We start from the raw sequence: 27,841 nt of genomic DNA, 5'->3' as shown, positions 1-27,841 counted from the left end.
AATGTCGTCGTCTTCATCATCCGCAGTCGCACCTCCTCAGTAATCGGTAACCCGCTATATCAACCCGATTACGTGCGTAATTCACAATCTCTCAATCATATGCGATGCTGCTGGGAAGCCAGCTTCTAAGTCTCTTAACCCATTGAGGGACATTCTCATTGAGAATGGGTTTTCAAATGTTAGGGCAATCCACCCGGCTTGGATTTCTGGTCGTGGGTTTCTTGGATATGCTCTGATCGTGTTTCGAGGGGATGGTCTTGACGATTTTCCCCAAGCAAAACAACTCGCTGCAAGGTATGCATCACGTGACCATCAAAGGGGCAAAAGTGACTTTTATGGCGACGATCCTAAGGATCGTTATGTACACGCTGGGCCTTACTTATGGGTTGCCACCGCTGAGGACGCTCATCTGATGAGAAAGTTCATATCGTACAGGTTTATTAATGTACCGAAATCATGGAAAGACGAAGAAGTGCCTTATTTTGATCACCGTCTTGATGCCGATGTAGTAAGCTTGATTTATAATCAAGTTTATCCTCAGTACCCATGCACCTCCTAGTCAAACTCCTGTTAGGGTGTATAATTAATTTACTAATTAGTTAGTTGTTTGTTTTTGTGGTTTTTTTTATTGTCTTTCCTTTTTCCCCTTGTTGTACTGTTTTTTTTTTTTTTTTTTGCGCCATTGTATAATATGCTCGTTTTCATATATATAGTTCTACTCTTTATTACATGCAAATACTTATTAACATAGATTTTAAATAACTTGCGAACAAACAAATGAATGAAACAATAATAACATATAATATAATGACAACGGTAGTGCATAAGAACCGTGTTTGAATATAAACACCTCTAAAAATAAATGGAAATTGGAAGATATTAATAAGATAATTACAACGGTTGTTATAAGAACCGTGTTAAATTATGCAATTGCTGAATAACATATTTTAAATAACATTCTTTCTTTCTTTCTTTTCTCTCTCTCTTTCTCTCTCTCTCTCTCTCTCTCTCTTATTACTCAAATTATGTCAAGTGGTAGCTCTTCTTCTTCCTCTATTTCAACAGGGACATGTAATTGCTCAGTTCCGGCAGCATTGCGGACATCTTGGACTTTGCAAAATCCGGAAAGAAAGTTTCTTACTTGCAAATTCTATAATCCCGAGACTAAAATGCGTGGATGCAATTACTTCAAGTGGGTTGATGAACCAATGACTGAGTGGCAGAGGAAGGTTATAAACAGGTTAGTGAATGAGAAAAAGAGCATGGATATCGAGATTACTCAAGTGAGAAATATACTATATCAACTTGAAGAATCGAAGCGGGGAAATGACAGTGAAATATTGAAGGCAAAAGAAGAATGCAAGAAGTTAACCATGGATATTGTAGAACTCACAAATAATGAGGCATGGCTTAAGTTAATTGTCAAATTTCTTCTTCTAATTGTTAATTATCTAGTTTATTATGTATGGTGGTAGTTTGTACTCTTTATGTGTAAACTTGTAATCCTTTAAATTAATGAAAATAAGCAAAATTTTCTGAGAAACATATTGTAATTAGCTAGCATATACCAAATGATGCTTTATTTCTTGGCGGTAAAATCAAACACAATGAAATATAAAATAAAACGGTTATACCCGGACTATTGTTCAGGATGTATACAGTTATAACGGTTCAGGCCGTTGTTATGTATATAAAAATGATGCTTTATTTCTTGGCGGGAAAAATCAAAGAACATGAAAATATTACGAACAACGGTTATTTCTAACCCGTTGTAGATAGTACTAATCAATTACGGTTTCAAACAAAACCGTTGTCTGTTTGGAAACAAAATACAACGGTTTTTCTTATATCGTGTTTAGTACTTTCCAATAAACAAGGTTTTGCAAGTGTTGTATTATTCACACATATATACTATGAGCTTCCCCTCCCCCACATAATGTCCTCAAATATTGAGCTTCCCCTCTACCACCAGCCTACCCCATCGCCGTCGCAGTCATCGTCACCATCGCCATTGCCGCCGCCAGATCAATCCGGATTCTCCTCTTTAAAGAAGTAATAAACCCTCCTCTCTAGAGATTTGTTTATTATTATAAGTATTCATTGTTATTATTTGTTTATTAATTCTGCTTTAGATATGGTCGAAAAGCGAAAAAGAAACGATGGAAATGCGTCAGGCGACGACTCAGGTGATGAGAATAATTTGCAACACACTACGGGTCGAATGCGCCACAAGGTTTTCCTAGAAGCAATAAATTCAAAGATACCTAATCCTTTACAGTGGGATAAAGATACGGGGCTGCCATATGGTGAGAATGCCGGGTATTTTGCAAGTTGGATTGGTTGTTGTGTAAGACAGTATGTGCCTCTCGGTACGCCGCATATCAGTGAACTGAGTAAAATACGGAACACCATGCTAATAAACAGAATAAAGGTATGTATATACAATAATAAATATTTTAGCTGAAATTAAGTTACTACTTGATATGTGTATTAGCCGAAACACTTGTACCAACTATGCTCATCATATATGCAGTTAGCTTACGTTGTCCCCGAAAAGTATGATGAGTACCTAAAAAAAAGACAGGGGAAGCCCTCAATTCTTGGAAGTTAAAGATTGTTGAGAAGCACTTGTTCAACAAGGAAACCGGGGAGATGAACAAGAACCCACCAATAAAGAAGTATCCGTATGTCAGTCAAGACCATTGGGATAGCTATATCGCTTATAGGCAGTCTGACAAGTTTAAGGTAACTTAATAATAATAAGTAAAGAAGTATACTTAGTTTAGTGTTTGGTCATGCTTACGTTTCTTGATACAATTTATTTGATGAAGGCTATGAGTGAGAGGAACAAGGCGAACATTTCAAATAAAAAGACCGTCTTTTACGGCTCCCGAGGTGGTTATAGATTGATTAAGAAGAAACTTGTAAGTACATAATTCTTATAGTATTATACTATTAGGTGTTTTAGTCGGATGTTATATATGTTCATAGTAATCATACATATTTTGAGAGGATATCAATGTGATGAATGAATTGTAGGCAAAGCTTGGAAAATTTAGTCGTCACGACGCTTGGGTGGAATGTCACACTCCTAAGAACGGAAAGACGGAAACTGAATATGATAAGGAGATCAAAGAGAAAATTGTAAGTTTGAATAAATATGTCACTCCGACCACTGGTGGTCGGAATTATATAATTGTGAGTTGCTTAATGGTTTTATGTGTATGTAGAGGATCTGTGAGAAGGAGGTACAAGAAGGAAAATGGAAGCCTAAAGGACATGATGACATTCTTGCTAGGGCAATCGGCAAAGAAGAGCATCTAGGTCGTGTGAGAGGGGTATCGACGCATGTTGGTATCACTAAGTATTTTGGGAAAACTACTCGAAGTGGTAATGATTCCAAGAAGGTAATCTATAAATACTGTATTTGAACCAACGTAATTTATAACTATATATGCTGACATTAATTTCTACTACACGCCTACAGAAAATAGCCAGGTTGATGGTGAGAATGTTGGAAACTGGGGAAAAGCCATCGGAAAAACAGTTGGATATGGTTCAAGAAGTCATAAAGGAAGCAGAGGAAGAGGAGGAGGAGGAGGAGGAGGAGGAGGAGGAGGAGGAGGAAAAAGTGGTAATAATATTTATGTCTTATATATATACAATGTGTTATATGATTTGAAAAATCAGTACGTGTTATATGGACAAGTGTTAGTGTACAAAAGGAAGCCGAGGAGAACATGGCAAGTGGGAAGGAAATGTCAAAGGAGACTGAGGTGGCAGCCAAGGATCGATATCAGGGAGTTGAAGAGGAAGAGGAAGCTAGGAAGGCCGTGACACAGGATGAGATTGAGGTAGTTGATGATCAGACGTTCTTCTCTACACCGAAAAAGGTAATAGCTGCTAGTTTATAATTATTCATCTCAGTACACGTTTTTTATTTATGAAATTTATTAAAGGTAGTGAATGTATGTGTACTAATTGATTAAAGCTGTCGTGAAGGGCGATTGCAAGATGGCTTGTCGTCTGTTCCATTTACAGGGGAAATAAAAAGTTGTTTTTGCCAGGGGATACGTGTTCGCTTACGACCGGCTTCAACAAGTTAAGGTTCATGGTATACCCCTTCGTCACAATTGTAGGAAAGTGGAAGTGTCCTAATTATATAAAGACGAGTATGAGGAAGTAAATGTACCATTTCATAATGAGGACATCACTTATTTGAAAGAAGCCCTACGCACTTACGTGCAATGGCCTAACAACCTCATCAATGTTATCATCCCCGAGGTACCTATACGCAGACGTTAATTATTACTTATTCATTAAATATATTAGGGTACGAATAAACACATTGTAAGTACTTTAATATTTACATTTACAGAAGTTAAGCAAAGCCATGGCGGCAACTAAAGCAATTACTACTACGTCAACGGAAGTTGTTGCAGTCAAGCCTGCTTATGATTCTTATTATGAATCGTGTGAATATAAGAAAAAACTAAAAACTGCTTCGCTGAAGGCTTTGCACAACCTGGCTGTAAAGAAGTCACCTAGAGGGGATGTAGTCATGATTAACATTGAAGAGGAAACTATGGGCGCAGCTGATATAGCCGTACTGGACCCGAAGCAGCTGATGGAATTTGTCGACCTTGACAATTTAGATGCTGTTCACATTTTGATTTGGATGAAGTAAGTTTTATTAATAAAACTATTTAGTCATTTCCATTTACGAACAATGATATTTGTTTAAATTATCAATTACAATAACACATTTTGTTCCATGGGGCGTAATAGGTACTTGAATAATCAGATCGCTGAGTGAAAGTTCCCAATTCACGCCTACGGATTCTTGAGTTCTAAGGCTGATGTGACCATAATTAGCGCATATTTAGCCCCCGAATTAGCCTTGTTCCCATGCTTTTTAGTGCATATTTGGGTCATTTATTATCTTTAGTTCTTTGTTTTGCATATTCTTTGAGATTTTGAACCCTTGGTAGGAAAGGAGTAAGAATCTTGCATTTTCATGGCAAAACGAGACTAAATTGATCGAATCCAATGACCAAGCATCAAGGAGAGACAAGATTAGAAGGCCTTTGTACATATGATAGTAGATGAGTAATGTTGAGAAAGGATCCTTGAGTCCCCAAGGAAATCCCCAAGGAATTTATGAAGAAAAGGGAAGAAAAGAAGAAGAAATCTTGCTCAGGCACAATCCGTGCGGATTGACTACAATCCGGCCGTCCTCACCATGCACAATCCGTGCGGTTTCACCAGAAGACGCTCGGGTTCAGCCACCACAATTCGCCCGGATTCCCTCAAAGCCGCCCGTGTTCAACCGCAAGAATCCGCCCGTCCCGACACCAAACCGCTCGGATTCCTCTACAGCGCGATTTCCTCTTCTCCAAGTTACAAAGAAAGAAGCCCTTCCTTCGAAAAATACCGGCTCCTCCCTGCTCAATCTAAAAAGTGTAATTACTAGTTTAGCCCTTAGTTAACCCTAATGCATCCTCCTAATTTCCACTATAAATACCCCATTAGTCAAATTAGAAGAGCATGTTCTTCTTATCAATTCTTAGAGTAGTTAATATCAATCAAATCTCTCTTTAGTTTTGTAATCAACAATTAATCAAGTTTTAATACAAGTTTTATTTCCTTAATCTCTCTTTTGTTCATCCTTTATTTTGGGTAATTGAAGATTATTTGGGTTATTATTGGGAGATTGACAACCTCTTAATCAAGCATCAAGTACTTCTTTTATCCTTGCTTTATTATTGGAATCATTAGTAGGTATAATTCTCTTAATCCCTTTTTAATTATTGTTAATTACTTTCATTTATTCATCATGTTTCATTTTGTTGGTATGATTGACAACCTTGCTAGCATGATCAACATGATAATGAGTGAGTAGTCTCTTAGCTAGGGTTAATGGGTGATTAGGGGAAACCAACATGGGGAATGATTCATGCTTAAATTAATATGCTTTCATATTCTATTTGCTTGCTTGTTTTGATCTCAACTCATGCACATGTTATGTTTGATGAAATGCGAGCTTATGAATCCTTGCATTTTTTACCCATCACCTATCTTTTCAATGAGACTTGTAAGACATAAACCAACTCGAGTCTCATTAGATCATGCATGTTGTTGAGTAGGGAAGATTAAGTCGACTTGTAGGTGTTGTACAATCTAATCGATTCGGCTCCGGGACCCAAACTTTCCTAGGATTGTAAGATATAACCCAACTCAACCCATCACAACAATAATTGCTTGCTTATAATTTGAGAACATGTTTGTATGATCAATTCCCATGATTCCCCTATGACCCCATGACACCCTAGTGCTTTTTATCAATTGTTTACAACCCTTTTTATTCATCTTGCTTGTTTATTTTCATTGCTATTTTAGTTAGTGATCTTCTACATCAACCCAATTTGTGACACCCCTAAGACACCACTAGTTTCAATAGAAATCTCATCTCAATTCCCGTCCCTTGGGATCGGACCTTTACTTGCCTCTTTACTAATTGTAGAGTTGTTTGTGAAGCTATAAATTGTGTTTTGATTCGGACGTGACCCAACGACCACATCTATTTGTTTGTGAACACGAAACGGACCGGTCAAAAATGGCGCCGTTGCCGGGGACGGTGTTAGCTTGATTTAGATTTCTTTACATTGTTATTAGTTGTGTCTTTTCTTTGCCTTGGGGAAGTAAAACTCCTCAAGGTTTGTTCTAATTGTTTTCAAGTTGTTTGATATTTTGCATGTCTAGAAGGTCACAAGGTGACTTGTTACCTTTTGATCGTGAAATTGAAAAAACTTTGACAACCAATAGGAGACTTGCTAGGAGGAATTTGAGAGGTATTAGTGAGGTTGTAGATATTCAACCAACTATTGAGTTCATCAACCCTTTTGCAAGAGAAGGTGAGGAGAACCCATTACACAATACCACCCAAAATCAACCTACAATGCCTAAGTTTTCATCACATTCCGTACCCACCGAGGAGAACCTACCCAATGGTACTCCCACACCACAACATCTAACCGGAAATTTTATTGCCAAATCTGCCTTTATCCAATTAGTCAAAAGGAGCCAATTTGGGGGGATGACTAGTGAAGACCCTCATTCTCATATGGAAACCTTTTGTGACTATTGTGATGCGATTTCTCAAACCGGTGTAACTCAAGACCAAATTCGATGGGTTTTATTTCCTTTTTCTCTAATTGGCACCGCGAAACAATGGTTGAAGGGCCTCGATAAGGCCACTCTCGGAATTGATTCTTGGAAGAAGTTGGCTCTAGCTTTCTACAAAAAATTCTACCCACCGGAAAAGACTAACATGCTATGAGCTCAAATTACGGGTTTTAAGCAAAGGGATGAAGAATCTTTGTATGAAGCTTGGGAGCGGTTCAAGGGAATTTGTCGCTCATGTCCTCACCATGGACTTAGCGAATGGTTCTTGGTACAACAATTTTGGAATGGTTTATATGAAGATTCAAGGAACATTCTCAATATGGGATCAAATGGAATGTTCACCGAAGTTGATGACAATCAAACATGGAACAAAATTGAGGAAATGGCGGTCCATAACTCACAATATAGTAGACCTCGCAAGGCTACTAGAGGAGGAAAGCATGAAGTGGACTCCGTTACTCAATTGGGTGCTCAACTTAGTGCTCACATTGACACAATCAATTTGATGTTTGAAAAAGCTATGGCTAGACTTGAAGAAGTCTCAAAATCATCAATCCCAAGTGAGATATGTGAGAATTGTGGAACTTTGGGACATGACCAAAGTGAATGTAGGGGAACAAATGAACAAGTGAATGCTTTGCAAGCATACAAGAGTGGTACCCCTTATTCCAACTATTACAATGAAAACACCAAATTCCATCCAAATCTCTCATACAAAAGCCAAAATGTTCAAAACCCTCAAACAACATACACCCCACCTCCCATGAGAAACCAAAATCAAAGACCCTTTTACAATCAAAACCAAGGTTACCAAAATCAAAATCCATACAATCACCAAAATGACCAAGGTTTTGATGTCCAAAAAGCGGTCCTCCAAATGCAAAAGAATCAACAAGAATTTTTCACTCAAATGCAAAAAGATAGCCAAGCAAAGGAAACCACCATCAACAACATCCTAGCTCACACCAAGATGTTGGAAACCCAATTGACTCAACTAGCATCTTCAAGCTCACAAAGACAAAAGAGGCAATTACCACCTCAAAGTAATCCCCCAAGACATGAAACGGTTAGTGCCATTCACTTGAGGAGTGGTACAAGGTATGAAGCACCGAAGAAGCAAGTTGAGGATGAAATTGTGGAAGCTAGTGATAAGGAAGAAATTGTGCAAAACTCCAAAGATGGAGAATCATCAAAAGAAGAAAGTTCAAAGAAAAATGAAGACAAGGTCAAGGAGAAGGAGCCCATTGTGATTAGACTTCCTTTTCCAAGTCGTCAAGCCAAGCCCAAATTTGATGATCAACTTGGAAAGTTTATGGAAATTGTGAAGAATTTGGACGTCTCGATTCCTTTCACGGAATTAATCAATCACGTGCCGGCCTATGCGAAATACATGAAATATATCCTCACAAAGAAGAAGTCGATCCGGAAACTTGAGACTATCGCCTTCACTAAGGTGAGTAGTGCAATACTTCAAGGGAGTTCACCTCCAAAACTAAAGGATCCGGGAAGCTTCTCAATACCGTGTACCATTGGCGACACAACGATCAACAAAGCCTTATGTGATCTAGGGGCTAGTGTGAGTGTCATGCCGTACTCGGTGAGTAAAAGGTTGGGGATGGGAGAGCTTAAATGCACCAATATCACACTCCAAATGGCCGATAGATCGACGAAGACACCATTAGGGATATGGGAAGATGTTCCGTGCGAATTGCGAAGTTTTTCATCCCCGGTGGACTTTGTCATTGTTGATATGGAGGAAGATTCCAACATTCCAATCATTCTAGGAAGACCTTTCCTACACACCGCGGGTGCGGTGATTGATGTGAAATATGGTGAGCTCACTCTAGAAGTGGGAGATGAAAGCATAACCTTTAATCTTGACAAGACTATGAGAGCTCCTCGTTTGCATGAACCGTGTTTCATGATTGATCATTATAGCCAGAAGGATGAAAGGAAGAAGTCGGAACTCCAATGGAAGAAGAAAATTGAAGATGCTCCATTCAAAGAGCAAGTGAATTGTGACAGGGAGAGCTTGCAAAGCTCATCAAAATCAAGCAAAGAAGAAGAGGATGGCCTCATTGGCCAAGAGAAGAAATTGGGAGAGTTGTCTCCATCAAATCAAGAGATTTTCAATGATCAACTTAATGAAGTTTGTGGTCTTTGGGACGACGAATTTGAAGGGATTTTTAATCCCTACATTGGTAATGCCATTGATCAAGACCGACAACAAGGGCCGAGGTCTATTGAAGAGCTTTATAACGATAATGAACAAGCTTTTGATTATTTCTTTAAGGTGTTGAGCAACATCAACAACACCTTGAACATGCCCCCTTGACATCTCATCAAGAATGAGAGTTTGGTGGAGTCCTCCCTAAACCACCATTTGTAAATATTTCTAACTCCCTAACTCGCATTTCAATTCTTGTATTGCATTTTTGTCATCTTTGGATTTATTTTATTTACTTTGATCACGATAATTGTCATGTTTGAGAGAAGTGAGGGAGGGACTAACGATTTCAATTGATGTGTAGTGCTTTAGCTTAGTGTGGGGATGAGAATTTCCTAGGCTATCCATGCCTTAGTAATGCCCCCACAATGAAGAACACAAGATATGAAGAAGAATGGAAGAATGGTAAGGGAAATGCATTGTACACGGATGGAACTGAATCCGGGTACAAAGGGGTAGAATCCGAGCGGATTCAGGAGAATCCGCCCGTCTTCAGACAATCCGAGCGTACTGGGTAGAAGACGCACGTCCTTCTGAGCTGAATTTTGAAAATTTTTTTGACTATAAGAGAATCTGGGCGTCCTGAACAGCAATCCGCCCGTCTCTGAAAATACGCCCGTCTTGAAGGGAAGACGTCCGTCTTCTCAGCTGAGGAAAACAAGAAAAAATCCCTGTGAAGGAATCCGTCCGTCTTCTGGAGAATCCGCCCGTCCCGTATCAGCGATTCTGAGCGTCTTATCTTAAATACGCCCGTCTTTAGGCGAGTTTTTCCCAACCCAGAAAGTGCAGAATCCGCCCGTCTTGAGCAGAAACCGCACGGATTGCCCCTGCAGTTCGAAAATTTCGGTCTTTATAAAACCCCTCCCACATTCATTCATTCATTCATAACACTACTCAAAAACATCAAAACCCTCATCCTCTCCATCACAAAAACAAAATCCCTCAACTACATTCACCAAAATCAAATCAAACCATCCTTCTAACAACAAATCAATCACTCCTTTTTCAATAACAATCAAAACCAAGCACAAATCTTCAACCTTTGAGTCGATTTTTGAATTCATAAAGGCAAAGCCTTTCACCTTTAAATCGATTTGGGTACACTACAAATTGAAGATTTTCCATTCTTTTCTTGGTTAATTCATCAATGGCAAGGACTAAGGGAGCAACAAAGGCAACAAAGGCACCAAAGACACTTTCACAAAGGCAAAAGGCTCTTCAAGCAAAGAAAGCATTGGCTATGGTGGTAGCAACCCCAAACTTGGAAGTGCAACAACAACAACAACCTTCTATGGGAGCAACAACATCCACTACTCCGGAAATTGATCAACTTTTGCATTATCCGGAGGTAACTTTTATTTCCAAAACCCATAGAGATACTTTTGCCAAGTTTGCTAGGAAATCATTTCAATCCACCAAATTTATTTGTGAAGAAACCTTAGATAAATTGGGTGTCCTTGAGCAAACTAGAGCCTTCTTTAAAGCAATGGGGTTGAAGAAATTGTTTGAATCAAAAGAATTGACATACCCCTCCCTTACCTTGGAGTTTTTGAGTTCTGTGAAAGTCACCAAAGTTGAGACTAGGGAAAATCTCGAGTTTCGTCTAGCTAATGTTAGTAGATGCATTTCCTTTAGGGAATTGGGTGAAATTTTGGGTCTTAGTGATGAACCGAGTTATTTCAAGAATTATGGAAAGTATGACCCCGACCCTCTTTGGGAGGCACTTTCCGGAAGGAAATTGTAGGACTTTCATGCAAGTCGTGCTCTTTTAGTCCACCATCCGGGCATAAGAGTATGGCACAAGGTAATAGGAAACACCATTATTGCAAGAAAAGATACCAACCATTTCACCAACCTTGATTTTATTCTTCTTGAATCGGCTTTGAATATTGGAAGAGTACACACCAAGCCTTTCAACTCTTTAAGGCTTTTGGTAGATAGATGGCTCAACATTGATTGTGGGAAGAAAGGCACTACCGTTATTGTCAATGGCGGCTTAGTCACTATCCTAGCCAAATACTTTGATCCTAACTTCAACAAGGATAACAAGTATGAAGCAAAGGAGGGTGGTCATCTTGTTGATATGCATACTATGATAAACAAGTACAAGTGGGTTGCCCATAACCCTCTTGACACCAAGTATGGATGGCTCACTAGTGAAGCTAAATCGTTTACTTTGCCTTCAAAGATTTGTCGTCTAAGTGTCCACCGGACCAATTATCTACTTCCCCTTTCTAAAGAGGCCGAGTATATTATCCAACAACAAAAGGGTGAACTTGAAATGCCCTCCTCTTCCATTGTCATACCACCTTACCCTTTCGAGTACGAAGAGTTCAAGCCCGATGGGGTTGAAGCAAAAAACGATTATTTGACTCTTCTCATGCAAGCAATGCACAAGCAAGCCTTTGAGGATCGGAAAAATGCTTACTTGGCTCAATATCCACCCCTCCTACACTTAGCTAGGCAAGGACTACTTGATCCAACATTTCCTTTGCCTAGTTGGGTGGATAGAGAAGTCCTATTTCCGGGTGCATCTAGGGTCGTTTCGGGTGACAATGAGGTTGTTGGTAATAAAGAAGTTGATGATAACATTGGTAAAGAAGCAAGTGAAGAAGGATTAGAGGATGGTGAGCAAGATGGTGAGCAAGATGAAGAAGAAAGTGAAGAAGCAAATGAAGAGGGAAGTGGCAATGAGACCACTTCTAATGAGGAAAGTGATGATGATGATGATATGATGGAAGATTAGCAAGCCTTGGAGGCTCCTACCCTTTCATGGTTTGTCTATTTCTCTCTTTGTTTTAATTATTTTTCTTGATCATTGTTGTATAGTCCTAGCACCATAGAGGACTCACACCTCGGTACCTTTGAGGTGTTCTCATTTTATTGTTCCCGCTTTCAAAATCCAAAATGACAAATTAGTTTCATGCATTGCATAGTGTGTGCATGAACTACACCCATCCTTAAGACATTAGCAATAGTGTCTCACTCGATTTGAGGAAGTTAATGCATACACAACGGGAGGTAATCTAAATTATCCTCTCCGTCATAACAAAAAAACCATGCATCATGTAGTTTAGCTTAGTGTAGATTGCATTTAGTATAGAAATCATGCATCATCTTTGCATAATTTCCATCATTTTGGCCATTGAGAACAATGCCCATATTAGTGTGGGGATGGGAATTCTAACATTTAACTCTTATTCAAAAAAAAAAATCCAAAAAAAAAAATTGAAAAAATTTCGAAAATCATAAAAATTTGAAAATTGAAAATCCAAAAACATGTTTATTTCCTTTTGTATATATGGTTGTATATATTGTGTTTGTTTCATCCTTGTTCACATTGATCGACTACGCCACACCCGAGACATGAGGATCATGAAGACCGCATGGTATGATCTTTCCAATCCCCTTTTCCCTTTTTATGTTAATGACTATGTGGCTTTATTTTGATTGATGCGGTATAACAATGTGAACTTAGGACTTGCATTTAGTTTATATGTCATACTAGTTGATAGAATCACTTGCATTAGGATGTTTATATTAGTTGCATCATAGCATGTAGTTGCATTTAGATAAAGTTTGAAAAGTGCCTAATTAGGAACTTTGACAAGAGCAACTAAGCCATTACAAATACTTGTTCAACTTAAGACTTTGCCTACTAGAATGGTTGTAAAACCCCCTAGATAGTGTCATACTAGTGTCTTTTGACCCATGACCCAAAGCCTAATCAAGGGTTTGCATGTGAGTCACCTATCCAACCCCGTGATGCGATGTGGACTTGGTTAACTTGTCTAGGTGACCTTGATTGACCTTGTGGTAAGGCAACCCAAAAATACTTTCTATCAATAAGTTTGAAGTGCTCACTTCTAAAGTTTTGTCACGTGGAAGTAATTTAATGCCAAGGAAACCTCAAGTGTTATGAATTGTTGAATGTTGAGAAATTTAAATTGTTTTGATGGAGGCGTACCACTTCGATGTGCTTTGGAGCGGGATCCATTGAATTGGGCCCCCACACGGTTGTGAATTCGGCCGCCCAGAGACAGAGTGACTATCACCCCGAAAAGCTATTGTCTAGAGGTTAACCGGTTGCCTAATAAGCGATTGGCGAAAGCAAAGGACACTAGCCCGGAAGGGACAAACCCCATCTTAAATTTTTGAAATGTGAAAGTCAAATGAGGTGAATTTTTTGAATACTAGTCATATCCACCCGTTGTGTATAAAGATTTGAGCATTTCATTCACAAAAAGCCTTTTTGTCAAGCCACTTTGTCGAGCTTGGGACGATCCATGACCTTTACTTTTGTAGAGAATTCGAGACTTGTCATGTCATATGCTACTAGCATCATAGGGATCATCATTCCACCACCATCCGACCGCTCTTGACGAAAGCATTTGGAAATTGAGGACGAAAGTAGTCTAGTTTAACACCATTTGGAGGTGATTTAGTGCCATCCTCTTAGCCTTAGTAATTTGTTGAACTAGTATTTGTGAAGGATTACATGCTCTTAAATTTGTTCCTCTTTAGTGCCTCCGCCACTTGATGAGGAAGTGGCTATTCCTTTTGTTGATGCATCTATTATGTGATTTTGTGTGCTTAATGTTTGGATGTGTCGCCATTTTGGCAAGACCCACCTTGCCTTGCAAGAAGGCATCCTACCTCATGGTTGTCTTGTTGTGAGTTGAAGGGGCGGAGTGAGACCCGTTAATTGTCTCATATCGGCTATGTTATTAGGTTAGTTTAAATAATGGTCCTAGTCTTTGTCACCTCTTTACTCGGGACGAGCAAAGGTTCGGTTTGGGGATATTTGATGTGACCATAATTAGCGCATATTTAGCCTCCGAATTATCCTTGTTCCCATGCTTTTTAGTGCATATTTGGGTCATTTATTATCTTTAGTTCTTTGTTTTGCATATTCTTTGAGATTTTGAACCCTTGGTAGGAAAGGAGTAAGAATCTTGCATTTTCATGGCAAAACGAGACTAAATTGATCGAATCCAATGACCAAGCATCAAGGAGAGACAAGATTAGAAGGCCTTTGTACATATGATAGTAGATGAGCAATGTTGAGAAAGGATCCTTGAGTCCCCAAGGAAATCCCCAAGGAATTTATGAAGAAAAGGGAAGAAAAGAAGAAGAAATCTTGCTCAGGCACAATCCGTGCGGATTGACTACAATCCGGCCGTCCTCACCATGCACAATCCGTGCGGTTTCACCAGAAGACGCTCGGGTTCAGCCACCACAATTCGCCCGGATTCCCTCAAAGCCGCCCGTGTTCAACCGCCAGAATCCGCCCGTCCCGACACCAAACCGCTCGGATTCCTCTACAGTAGCGATTTCCTCTTCTCCAAGTTACAAAGAAAGAAGCCCTTCCTTCGAAAAATACCGGCTCCTCCCTGCTCAATCTAAAAAGTGTAATTACTAGTTTAGCCCTTAGTTAACCCTAATGCATCCTCCTAATTTCCACTATAAATACCCCATTAGTCAAATTAGAAGAGCATGTTCTTCTTATCAATTCTTAGAGTAGTTAATATCAATCAAATCTCTCTTTAGTTTTGTAATCAACAATTAATCAAGTTTTAATACAAGTTTTATTTCCTTAATCTCTCTTTTGTTCATCCTTTGTTTTGGGTAATTGAAGATTATTTGGGTTATTATTGGGAGATTGACAACCTCTCAATCAAGCATCAAGTACTTCTTTTATCCTTGCTTTATTATTGGAATCATTAGTAGGTATAATTCTCTTAATCCCTTTTTAATTATTGTTAATTACTTTCATTTATTCATCATGTTTCATTTTGTTGGTATGATTGACAACCTTGCTAGCATGATCAACATGATAATGAGTGAGTAGTCTCTTAGCTAGGGTTAATGGGTGATTAGGGGAAACCAACATGGGGAATGATTCATGCTTAAATTAATATGCTCTCATATTCTATTTGCTTGCTTGTTTTGATCTCAACTCATGCACATGTTATGTTTGATGAAATGCGAGCTTATGAATCCTTGCATTTTTTACCCATCACCTATCTTTTCAATGAGACTTGTAAGACATAAACCAACTCGAGTCTCATTAGATCATGCATGTTGTTGAGTAGGGAAGATTAAGTCGACTTGTAGGTGTTGTACAATCTAATCGATTCGGCTCCGGGACCCAAACTTTCCTAGGATTGTAAGATATAACCCAACTCAACCCATCACAACAATATTTGCTTGCTTATAATTTGAGAACATGTTTGTATGATCAATTCCCATGATTCCCCTATGACCCCATGACACCCTAGTGCTTTTTATCAATTGTTTACAACCCTTTTTATTCATCTTGCTTGTTTATTTTCATTGCTATTTTAGTTAGTGATCTTCTACATCAACCCAATTTGTGACACCCCTAAGACACCACTAGTTTCAATAGAAATCTCATCTCAATTCCCGTCCCTTGGGATCCGACCTTTACTTGCCTCTTTACTAATTGTAGAGTTGTTTGTGAAGCTATAAATTGTGTTTTGATTCGGACGTGACCCAACGACCACATCTATTTGTTTGTGAACACGAAACGGACCGGTCAAAGGCGTTCTCTGTGCACAGAATATCATATGAAGAACAAATCAATAGTATCGCTCGTCGGTTGATGTCGTCCAAAAAACTATGGCTTGCCCCCTACAATGAGAATATGTATGTATGGTACGTGATTATTGTAATGAATCATGGTTCTATAAATTTATTATTAACATGCTTAAATGCGTGTAAATGAACTAACAGTTCAATGTCCCAAATTGAATAGGAAGCATTCGGTGCTACTGACAATCCAAGTGGAAACAAAAACAGTGGTACTGGATTGACTCTCGCGAAGGCAAACCCTCAGACAGTTGTGTAAAGATGATAACTAAGTAAGTTTACAACCTTCAATAATGTCATTTGTTATTGTATGACTTGAGCCATATATATGAAAATAATAATGGCATGTGTGTATATTTCTGAATTAGTGTTTTTGAAGCAAAAAAAAGATTATGTCCACTTGGGAAATATGAAAGCAACGCTGTTCCCTGTTTTATCACGCCAGTAATAAGTGTATTCTTAATAATTACTTGTATCATTTAATTAATGTTTATGCGAGAGGTTGATTATCTAATTCAGCTGATTTGTGTGTGATTTATATAATAGCCTCCTAAAGCACCAGACGACAAACAATGCGCCTTTTACGTTTGTCAGTCCATGTGGGAGGTTATCAACAGAAAACTATCTACCATTCCGATACGGGTTAGTGTGATTTAAAAACTATTTCAGACGTAAATTGAGTTAAATTCTTTATACTTCCATGTATTATATCTATTTTGATTATGTATATTTTGAATTGTAGTTTCCACTAATACACAACAAAGCCCCAGAATATTCGCTTGAGGACATCAACCAGATGAGAAATATGTGGGCCAGTTATGTTGTTTCATTAGCGGAGTCTCAATAGTTCTCTCATGCTTTATGTACGAGTGTGTATATATAGAGCTATTGTGTATTGGCTTCTTTTGTTTTTCTGAGGAAGTTGTGTTTTGGCTTTTGATCATCCTGTTTGTACTGTTTTTAAACTGGGTTTAGTTGATCGAGGGGTGTAATATTTTGATACAGGATTGAATTTTTGCACTTCACAACTGCTGGAATGCTATTTTTCATCAGCAGCAGCTGAAAAAATAGCATTTCAGCAGCTGCTACAAACGCTGCTGAAAAAATAGCATTTCAGCAGCTGTTAGAACAAGCTAAAATCATTTTTTTTAAAAAAATTGAAAACGATAACGGTTAAAAACAACCCATTGCAAGCAATTATTTGACAAGGGTTTTATTTAGATAAATAACCGTTGACATATTTTCCCTTCCATTCAAACCACCAAAAATATAAGATAACGAACGTTAACCGTTGTCGAGTTCAAAACTTTTACAACCGTTTATTTAAGCAGAACCGTTGTCAAAATTTCATCAATAAAAATAGATAACGGTTACATACCGTTGTCAACAGATAAATATAACAATGGTTTTGCACGCAATAAAGCCGTTGTTAAATTTTGACATTCAATTAAATAAGATAACGAAATGAACAGTTATCATATATAATATTTAACAACGGTTTTGGAACGATATGACGTTGTCAATAGTAAACTACGACAACGGATTTGAAACCGTTCTTAAGATTTAATAACGGTTTCTTAAATTTTTTTATAACGGTTCTTGATGTTATATAACGGTCGCGAGTTATTTGTACAACCGTGGTATATATTTAACAACCGTCGTTGCAATAACGGTCCAGTGTTTCTATTTAAAAACGGTAATTGCATTATTTGACCGTTATTGAAGGTCTTAATTGGCGTAGTGATACAATAACTGCATTACAATATTAAAATAACTGCTGCAGCATAGATTGTTTTTTTCATAATAAAGACTATTTTTAAGGATCTGACAAAATATCCTCACAATAACTACTATTTAATAATAAAATAGCTTTACTGTTACGTTAAAATAACTTTGGGTGCATTGTGGTGAACTAGGCTACCAATTTCAGTAAAAAAGCTTCCCTTTTTTATAGAATAATTGAATTTGTATAATACAATAACTGCATTATAGTATTAAAATAACAGCTGCAACAGAGATTGTTTTTTTCATAATAAAGACTATTTTATAGGATCTGAAAAAAATATCCTTACAATAACTACTATTTAATAATGAAATAGCTTTACTATTACATTAAAATAACTGTGTGTGCATTGTGGTGGACTAGGCTACCAATTTCAGTAAAAACTCCCCTTTCTGATAGAATAATTAGATTTGTTTAATACAATAACTGCGTCACAGTATTAAAATAACTATTGCTGCAGAGATTGTAATGTTTTGTTTTGTATACAATCTAAGATATTGAAATTAATAATACGATAATTGTTCAATGTTTTAATGTTTCGAGGCATTGAAATTAATAGTACCAGTGCAACAACTTTGCTACACCTAATTTGCGTCTGAAAGAGGAGAAAATACTATCCATAATCTTGGATTGAGATATACACCAGGTGGTAGTGAGGAATGAAGTAGGATGGTATAAAATGGTTTCAAACTTGAATTGGGGTTAATGTTTGTAAAGCTGGAGGAGGCAATAGAGTTTTACAATTTATATGTTGTGGCTTGTGGTTTCATACCAAGAAAGTACACACAAACAAGATTCCGTGATGGTCTGATAGACAAACAATCAATGGTATGCAATAGACATGGATTCAAAGAGAATCGCAAAAAGTTCAAACTTGTTGTTGAATTTGAAAATACAAAAGAGAAAAAGAAGAGGAAAAGACATGTAGAGCTAAAAAAACAAAAATAACAAGATTCGGTTGCAAGGAAAAAATACGGTTTTGTGCTGTATTCAATGACCTTAAGGACCTAATAGGGTATGCCATTGATATGTTTTATGAAGGTCATAATCACAGACTCTGCTCACTCAAAGAAAGGGAATTCCAGAAAAATTTAAGAACACTTAACCTTTACAATAAGCAGACAATTATTAACAATTGTAAACTCAACATCAGTGCTACCAAGACATTTAGAATTATGGCGGAACAATCAAATGGGTATGTCAACATCGGTGCATCTTTCACGGAATTCAAGAACTTCAAAAAAAATATTAAATGTTACATAGGTGACAAGGATGCTGACATGTTTCTCGATTATTTGAAGGGGCTCTCTGAGTCACAAGATGGCTTTTACTTTGCTTATGTAGTTGATGAGGATAAATATTTGGCTAGAAACTTTTGGGCAGACACACATGTAAGAATGAATTATTTCTTATTTGGGGACACCATCACACCCTAATTATGTTACTAACAAGTACCACATGCCCTTCACCTCATTCACTAGTGTTGACAACCATAAAAAGTCGGTGACTTTTGCTACTGCACTTGTCGATCATGAGAACGATGTGTCATTCATTTGGGTGTTTAAGAAGTTCCTTGATTGTATGGGCAACAAAGAACCTCAGTGCATTCTTACTGATAAAGATCCAGCAATTAAACTCGGAGTATGTTCTGTATTCAAGAAAGTAAGACATCGCTACTACATGTGGCATATAATGAAAAAACTGACCGATAAAGTGGGGTTACAGATTTGTAAGGAGACTGACTTTGTTGAGCGAATATGTGCATTTGTTTGGGATACTGACTTGGAACCCTTAGAGTTTAAAGAAAAATGGTCTCAAGTGATTAGTGACTTTGAGTTGAATAATAATACTTGGTTGACATACATGTATGGCAAAAGGCACAAATGGATACGTGCTTACTTTAGGGATTTGACTTTAGGCTGTCTTTTGAAAACAACACAAAGATCAGAGAATAAAAACAGTTTTTTTAAAAGATTTGAGAGCATAGATGACACACTTGTTCAATTTTGGTTGCATTTTCAGAGTGCAATGGAACAACAACGCTATAATCAGAAATTTCTTGATGTTGCAAGTGACAGCGCGTTGCCATAGGTTTTTTCTAAGACAATGATTGAGAAACACGCCTCTAAAATCTACACACATACTGTTTTCTATGAGTTCCAAGAGCAAGTGAAAGCGGCTCCCTATTCATGTGCCGTTAGGGGATTTTCTGAGCATGGAAATGTCAACATTATAGGTGTTGAAGATGCCTACAAGCAACGTAGAATATTTCAGGTTATTCCATTATATAAACATAATTGTGTTTTGACTTAAAAATACAATAACTGTGTTAAAAAAATACAATAGCTGTGTTTTGACATAAAAATAACTGATGGACTTCTACCTTGGTGTTCATTGCTATTCCGAATAAAATAATCCATATTGAACTGTATAATAACTATGTTTTCTAATTGTAATAACTACACTGTAATGCAGGTTGCTCACAATAATGAATCAAAGGAAACAACATATACGTGCAAGATGTTTGAGGGGAAATGAATCCTTTGTAAACACATTATATGGATTATATCAGGAAAATGATTGCACTGCATACCGAAGTAGTACATCGCAAGCAGATAGAAATTATCAAGAATATGGTCTGAGTTTTCTGCAACAATAAGTGTTTTTAACTCGATGCCTCAAAACCAGATCAATGAACTAAGTGTGATGCTTTTACAATTCCGAGAGAAAAATCCAACAAAAGAGAGCTTAACAAAGGAACAAGAACTAGAAAGGCTCTTAGGTTGTTCAACAAAATCAAATATTACTGTTCTTCCGCCAAATATTGCAAAAAAAAAGGAAGTACCAAGAGAATGAAATCAAACAAGGATAAGGCAATTGAGAAGGCAATCAAACCGAAGAGGCTATGTAATAACTGCAAAAAAATGGGAAACCATGACAAGAGAAACTGTCCAAATCCATTTGTTGAGCATGATTTGGAGGAATAAGATGAAGAGGAACATGAAATGGAGGATGAAGATGAAGATGATATGAATATGATACATCACACTAATTGATGATTGGATAATTAGTTTACTATAATTCTCTGATAATTTGTAATCAATGTTTCATAGTTGTGATTTTGTTCATTGAATACCTTGTAATATTACAATAATTGTGTGAAAGCTTTGCAATAATCAAGGTTATACTTTAAAATAACCGCATAATTACAATAATTGTGTGAGAGTTTTACAATAACCAAGGTTATACTTTAAAATAACCTTTACTATAATTCTCAATAATTGATTTTGTTCATTGAATACCTTGCAATATTACAATATTTGTTCTTTACAATCAATTCCTTTACAATAATTCTCTGATGATTTGGAATCTATTTTGCAGTTGTTGTGATTTTGTTCAATGAATACCTTGCACTATTACAATAATTGCATGAAAGCTTTTACAATAATCAATGTTATGCTTTACAAAAATCAAGGTTATGCTTTACAATAACCACAATTTTATAATAATTGCGTGAGAGCTCTACAATAATTAATGTTATGCTTTACAATTATAAGTGAATAACTATCTGAAAAGTTTGGCTATAACAGTGTGCCTTGTCTTAAACTTTGCTATTTGAGTTAACCAATTTAAAATAATTGCATTTGATAATTTGAATAATTATCTGAAACTATTACAATAACTGATGACAATAAAATTGTTCAATCAATTAAAATAAATGATCAATTTAAGAGGTTGAAATACAATACCAGCTTATAGGCATTATAAAAAACAGCTATCTAACATTACATTATCCGACATGCCATCTACAATTGTTGCTCTTTTATGATTTTCGCCGAGAAGCACCTTTTAAGGTTGTTGTTTTGTACCTTTTCGTGCCCGCTCTTCTATCTTTTAAAAGATCTTTCTCTACTTCCAATATGCTCTTCCTCAAAATTAGAAATTGTTCCAAAAGAGACGCTCTTAACTCGTTGACATCCGACATCAACAAAATAGCCACCATCTCAATCCATATAGGAATCCTCTCAACTTTCTTCTTAACTGATCAAAATCCCTTCTCGTGTTTCCCTTCATACGTGAGCATGTGAAACATGGTAAAAAATCCTGATTTCTTATCGTTCTTAACATTTGTTTTCCATTTAAAATCAACAATAACGAATGTAAATGTGTTAATGAGAACCCTTTTTTTTACTGTTTTCCTTGTATCCAAAAAGTCAAAAAAATAATGACCTTACATCATGTACAAACAAAAAAGGGATTAGAATACAAGAGTATACAATAACTGGTTTAAAACAATACAATACATGGCGTAAAACAAATACAATAACTGTGTTATAACAATACAATAATTGTGTTTTGACATTAAAATGACTGATCAATTGTATATAGTTAGGATTTAGAAAAACGTACTGCAATCTTTGCAAGTCTATAAAAATTTGATTTTTCCCAATCTTCGTGCAACGTATGGTCCAGCACATCAACCGTCTTGTTCATAAAGTTCACACAAACACAAAAGTAGTGCTTTTCTAAGGACAACAGGATGAAGAAAAGGTCCACATCGATCTCAGAGTTTACAACGTTTTCACCTAAAAAATAGTTCCAAAACCGCACAACCTTGTCTCTCTGCCTATCAGGTGGGGCTTCAACACCCCCTCCTTCGTCTAGCATGTCTTCAAAGATTCCTTATAATACCATCAAAGTGAAGAAAATTGAAGATCAATGATAAACATTATATAATAACCGCACAATGAAAAACAAATAATACCATATGTTGTGTTCCAAGGAATATCATCATTGGCGCTTCGTTTTTTTTAACTGTGACACCCCCATATACCAAGGAGCCTTAACAAGACCTTCCCTAGCATATAAGGGCATCACCATCTCGGTTGCCCGAGGACTGTAGTAATCAAATGTCAATAAAAGAACAATTAAGTTATATTACAGTGATTAACAAACTAAGATATACAAAGATACAACTCGGACTACTATCATCTATGTGATCTACACTTCTGTCATGACTCGTGAAAGACTCATCCCGCCAAGTATCCAGCTATCATCCAAGACATCACCTGCTAAGACTGACTGCTCAACATAAAGGATCACGGCAGACACAACAGAAACAAACAAGAGAACAAAACCACACAAGGTCAGTAACTAAAGAGACACGCCAACCACTGACATAACAAAGCAGACACAACAACACACACACCAGCCACATCTCCACCAATCAATCATCGTCACCGACTGTCCACTGGTCCAGCCCTGCCAGTGGGGCACCGCAGTCGTTCCCACCTAAGGCCCGCTCATCATACCGAGAGATAACCCTATCCCATTAATGTGCACATCCCCTCCCGTGGCGGGTTCCACGGAGGGCGAAACTAGGGCGTGAAGCCACTCCCGCAAGTGACTCCACTCAGCCGAGGACGCACCTCGAGAACCAGAGACAAACAACACAATCAGCTGTACCAAAACAACGACAACAAAACAACACAATACCAACCAACTATCACAATCAGACCACCACACCGACACTACAGCAATCAAATCACATCAAAAGACACTCTAGACATTCAACAGTACTGAGTAGGCGAACCTACCTTTAGCGCACCGCAGCGACTCCACTTCCGATCACAAGATGTCAAACAACCACGCAACACACCTATACAAACAGTACAATCATATATCACCACCACTACAACCCTAACGGAAACCAACAACGATAATGATGATGATGATGACATACCTACGCATAGCATTCCGACGTCAAGACCGCTACCCGACTCAGATAACCCATCCCTACGGCACAAGAATCCTTAAAGGCTCCCATGGAAGAGGCTATGGTGAAGGGAAGAAGGAGAGACGACATTTAGGTTTACGGAAGAGAGGCGGAAATGATTTGCGGTTTCTCAAAACACGATATATAAATCCTCGCTATAAAGACGTTACTCGATCGAGTAACTAACTTACTCGATCGAGTGGCACCTACTCGATCGAGCCTCCAAGCTACTCGATCGAGTAGCCTAGACTAGATCGAGTACCACACCCAAAACTCACCAAGTCACAAGACAAAGATCATAAGTTTTTCCCAAAGGTCAAGACACGTCACTAAGGTCGGCCAACGTCGGTCAACGGGTCCTTAGAAGGACGGGTATTACAGTCTTCCCCCCCTTAAAAAGAACTTCGTCCCCGAAGTTCGATTCATCCTCTCCTGAACCACACGACAAAGAAACTAAGGTCAGCACCACCGATTACCCGACACAGGTCAACACAGCTGTTTAGAATTACCATCCCATTCGTATGTTCATCAAACATCATCATCATTCACCTTAGCGCCCAATACACAACACGACTCTCAACTAATCACAAACTTCTCTTTGAATCACTGAACACATACCAACCACATGAACGGCTAACTCGACTACCACTTGCATTTACTACATATTATTTTTCAAACGTACATCGACACAACTGTCAGACTATACTTTCATCCATTACTTGTCAACGACTACTAACTACGAAACATACAAAGCAACGGTCCTACCATCGATTCATCACCACATGCTACTGATTTATACAACACATATGTTTCATTATACTCTATTACGTTAACCACACAACACAATACTGCTCAAGGCAACTCCACTGCTGCTAATAACATCAAATTCTCAGGCCAACATAACGAATAACTACTGAAAATAAAGTATACAACATGCTATTTTATTCACCAATTATAAATTCTTACTCAATTTTACCATAACCACTTATGAAGCTATCCAAACAATCATATAAAACTATTCAAACAATCATTCACGTACTTTAAAATACCACCAAAGTTACTGTACAATTGTTATAATTACATCATTTTTCTTTGCGACATTACTCTTCCCCTCTTAAAAGGAACTTCGTCCCCGAAGTTCACCGTCAAGCAACTTTCCTGTCCCTCAAACCGATACATTTGATATCACTTTGACATTACTCATAAACCACAAAACCACATTGATTCACACTAACACATCCTGCTCGTTGACATTACATGATTACAACTCCTACGAACTTGACACCACTGAGATTATCTAGCACACCGCAAGATCTATTATTACAAACTGGCAGCAAATCCATCAATTATTTGTTATACGACCATGCCGAACAAGCGACAACACTATAAACATAGTGTTCGATTTATCCAACTCGACTGCATATAGACTACAAAGTAATACAAATACCACCGAAAACTGTGTTAGTTGACCAAGGTGAATATTCGACTCATGACAACAACAATACTTCCTTGACATTACACAAACATGACCCACATGACATATATATATATATATATATATATATATATATATATATATATATATATATATACACGTTTATCAACTTTGAACAATACCACCGCACATTATGTTTCTGCAACAATTTATTTATCGTTCTGACCTATATACATAATATCGAAAACTATACTCATAAGGCGACCACACGCAATTATATAATAAACGGTGAAGCTAAACAATGTAACTAAACACCCACAACAAAGATTAACATAATAACATTCAAAGATATGATGATTCAAACAAATCTCAACTCGAAAAGTTCCTGTAACAGTGACACTCGATCGAGTTGGTCAGGCACTCGATCGAGCTAGCCTTACTCGATCGAGCTCATCAGCTACTCAATCAAGTAAGCTGAGATCAGACTACCCCTTTAATGCCATACCTGTAGTTACTCGATCGAGTAACCCACAGGTAAAAAATCCCCACAAGCAACATGTAAGCTAAGCAATCACATAATCGCAAGCCGGGATACTCGCCCGACCCTAAAATCCTGCACAAGAAGTCTGAAAATACTCAAAGTACGACCTTATGGCCAACCATACAAACCAAGATCCAAAAAGTATCAACCGAAAACGAAAGTAATATCCACTACAACCATGAAACAAAGAAGAAAGAAAATGGAGTATATCACTCCTCCTGCTGCTCCTCCATGACCTCATCATCACCGCCACCACCAGAAGTGCCTGCTCCTGCCGCATCGTGACCCGTACCACCACCAACACCTACTCCGATGCGCCAAGAGGCCAAACAACCGTATGGGTACGACTGAGGCTCTCCCCAAGTAGACCTCTCCACGCCGAAAGAGTGGAATACCCCACTGTCGTCCCCAACACCCCTCCACCACAAAGGCTGCGCAGCCTCAGTCCCAATGCCCTGCACATACGCCATCTCATGAAGGTTCCGGAGCGTCAAGGTCACCGACACCCTCTCCGTGAGGTCACTCACACGTGTCTCCGGGCTATAGAAAGGATGATAACCGGGATACTGGTACTGTGGAGGTACATGGTGCTCCGGCAAGGTCTCAGCCACCCTCTCCCTCACTCGCCGTGGTCCCCTCCCCATCCTAGGCTGGGCTTCCTCAACCCCCACATACTCTCCTTTCCTCGGCTCGGGCATAACCTGCAAGATGTCTGGGTCAATGAGGTAGAGCTGCCTCTGGGGAGCCTCATCCTCCTCCTCGTCAGAATCGGAAGCTATCACCGCCGACGGTAAGGGCTCAGTCGCCGGTAGGTGCTCAGGAGCTGGTAAACGCATCCAACTCATACCCCACACTCTCCATGCCAAACTGCCATCCCCCAAGGTTCTCAACCATTTATGGTCGAGGAAGTAGTCCCTGTCCAAGGTAGGCACCACGATGGTCAAAGGGGTATAGGCTGAAGAGGCCTCAAAGGAAGTCAGCCTCTCTGCCAGTCGAGTGGCGATGGCACCACAACTCAGAAACCGGGTGTCGGAAGAAGCCATCAGGGCTAAACTGGCGCACACTATAGCATGGGCACTAAAGATCACTCTCTGAAACCGGGTGGGGTTAAGGTACGCCATCAACAACATCAACTCGTGCGAGCGAGTTTAAGTTACTCACATCCTTCCTCTCATAAAGCAGACAAGTCAAAGCATGAAGGAAAATCGTCAAAGTGACATGTTGAACATCGTTTATCAACATGTTACTTGAAGTGGTAGCGGGTTTGCCAGTAAGACAAGGCATGGGGCTACTAACCCCACACTCAGACGGAATATCACGGAGAGCTCCCTTGACGGGTTTAGCCAAGCCAAGGTGAGTTGCAAACATATCCATTGTCAACAGAAAACTTTGTGTTCATAAGGCGGAACTCAACAGTTTGTTCCACCGCATCGTACTTAAAGGAGCTCATAAACTCAAGAGTCAAGAAAGTATAAGAATGTTTACGGAGGTGATATAACTCAGTCATCCTCAAAGTCTCGAAAATGTGCCTGACATCGGTCTCAATCCCCAAGTCAGTCAAAAGGGTCGTGTCTATGCAACGGGTAGGTCTCATTTTTCGTTTCTCAAAGGCCACAAAATTACCCCTCTGGGTAAAGTCCACAAAGACTACGGACGGGTACTCCGGTACCGCTGGGACCATAGGTCCACTCCCCTCTCCTACCTCGGGCTCAGAAGCCCCCCCCCCCTCTTGCTCTGACGGGTTCCCACGGTTGGTCTCGGCATCTGTTTCAACATATGACTTAAATATACAACCCACATATACTTGAAAAACATGCAAGGCATTCATGTATAATCATAGAAAAGAGTTACTAAGTACACACTTTCACCAACAATCCAAAATTATAACCATAGACTCTCAAATGTATCTTCAGACGGTCTCGCAGCTGTAAAAATTTGACATGTATGGCACCAATTAACATCATTTCTATTACTTCTGAAAATCATTCCTTCAAAATAACTTCATAAACAAACAAATTTCACAACAATATAAAACGAATTCCAGTTTGGGGAACTTTTAAGACGGAGTTTTAAGGCAAATTTTTGAGGGAAAATCATCAAAATTAACTCTAAACTTGATAAGTATAACATATATTACCCAATTTTCAGCCTTTTACATACAAAACATAACGAAAATTCAATTCAAAATTTTAAACCCTAGAAAATTCGAGTCATATAAACTTCTAATTTGATTCGATTTTTGCATAACCAATGTCAATATTCAACAAAGTGAAGCAACTAGA

At 38.3% G+C, this 27,841-nt stretch overlaps 1 protein-coding gene and 1 non-coding gene across 2 annotated transcripts; one reads left to right on the top strand and one right to left on the bottom strand.

Moving 5' to 3' along the window:
• Positions 1-7,330: 7,330 nt before the first annotated feature.
• Positions 7,331-7,437, bottom strand: LOC141593755 (small nucleolar RNA R71). Its single transcript, XR_012521822.1, has one exon. It is a non-coding gene; the product is annotated as a small nucleolar RNA R71 (small nucleolar RNA).
• Positions 7,438-18,982: 11,545 nt separating this feature from the next.
• LOC141589942 (protein FAR-RED IMPAIRED RESPONSE 1-like) lies at positions 18,983-19,898 on the top strand. Its single transcript, XM_074410562.1, has 2 exons — positions 18,983-19,198; positions 19,308-19,898. Exons 1-2 carry the CDS (start codon positions 18,983-18,985, stop codon positions 19,896-19,898), a joined length of 807 nt encoding a protein of 268 aa, XP_074266663.1.
• Positions 19,899-27,841: the final 7,943 nt, after the last annotated feature.

Source organism: Silene latifolia, chromosome 7 (genome assembly GCF_048544455.1).
Source record: "Silene latifolia isolate original U9 population chromosome 7, ASM4854445v1, whole genome shotgun sequence".
NCBI classification, from domain to species: domain Eukaryota; kingdom Viridiplantae; phylum Streptophyta; class Magnoliopsida; order Caryophyllales; family Caryophyllaceae; genus Silene; species Silene latifolia.
The sequence above is the reverse complement of the archived record's forward strand: the minus strand, read 5'-3'. Positions and strand labels throughout refer to the sequence as shown.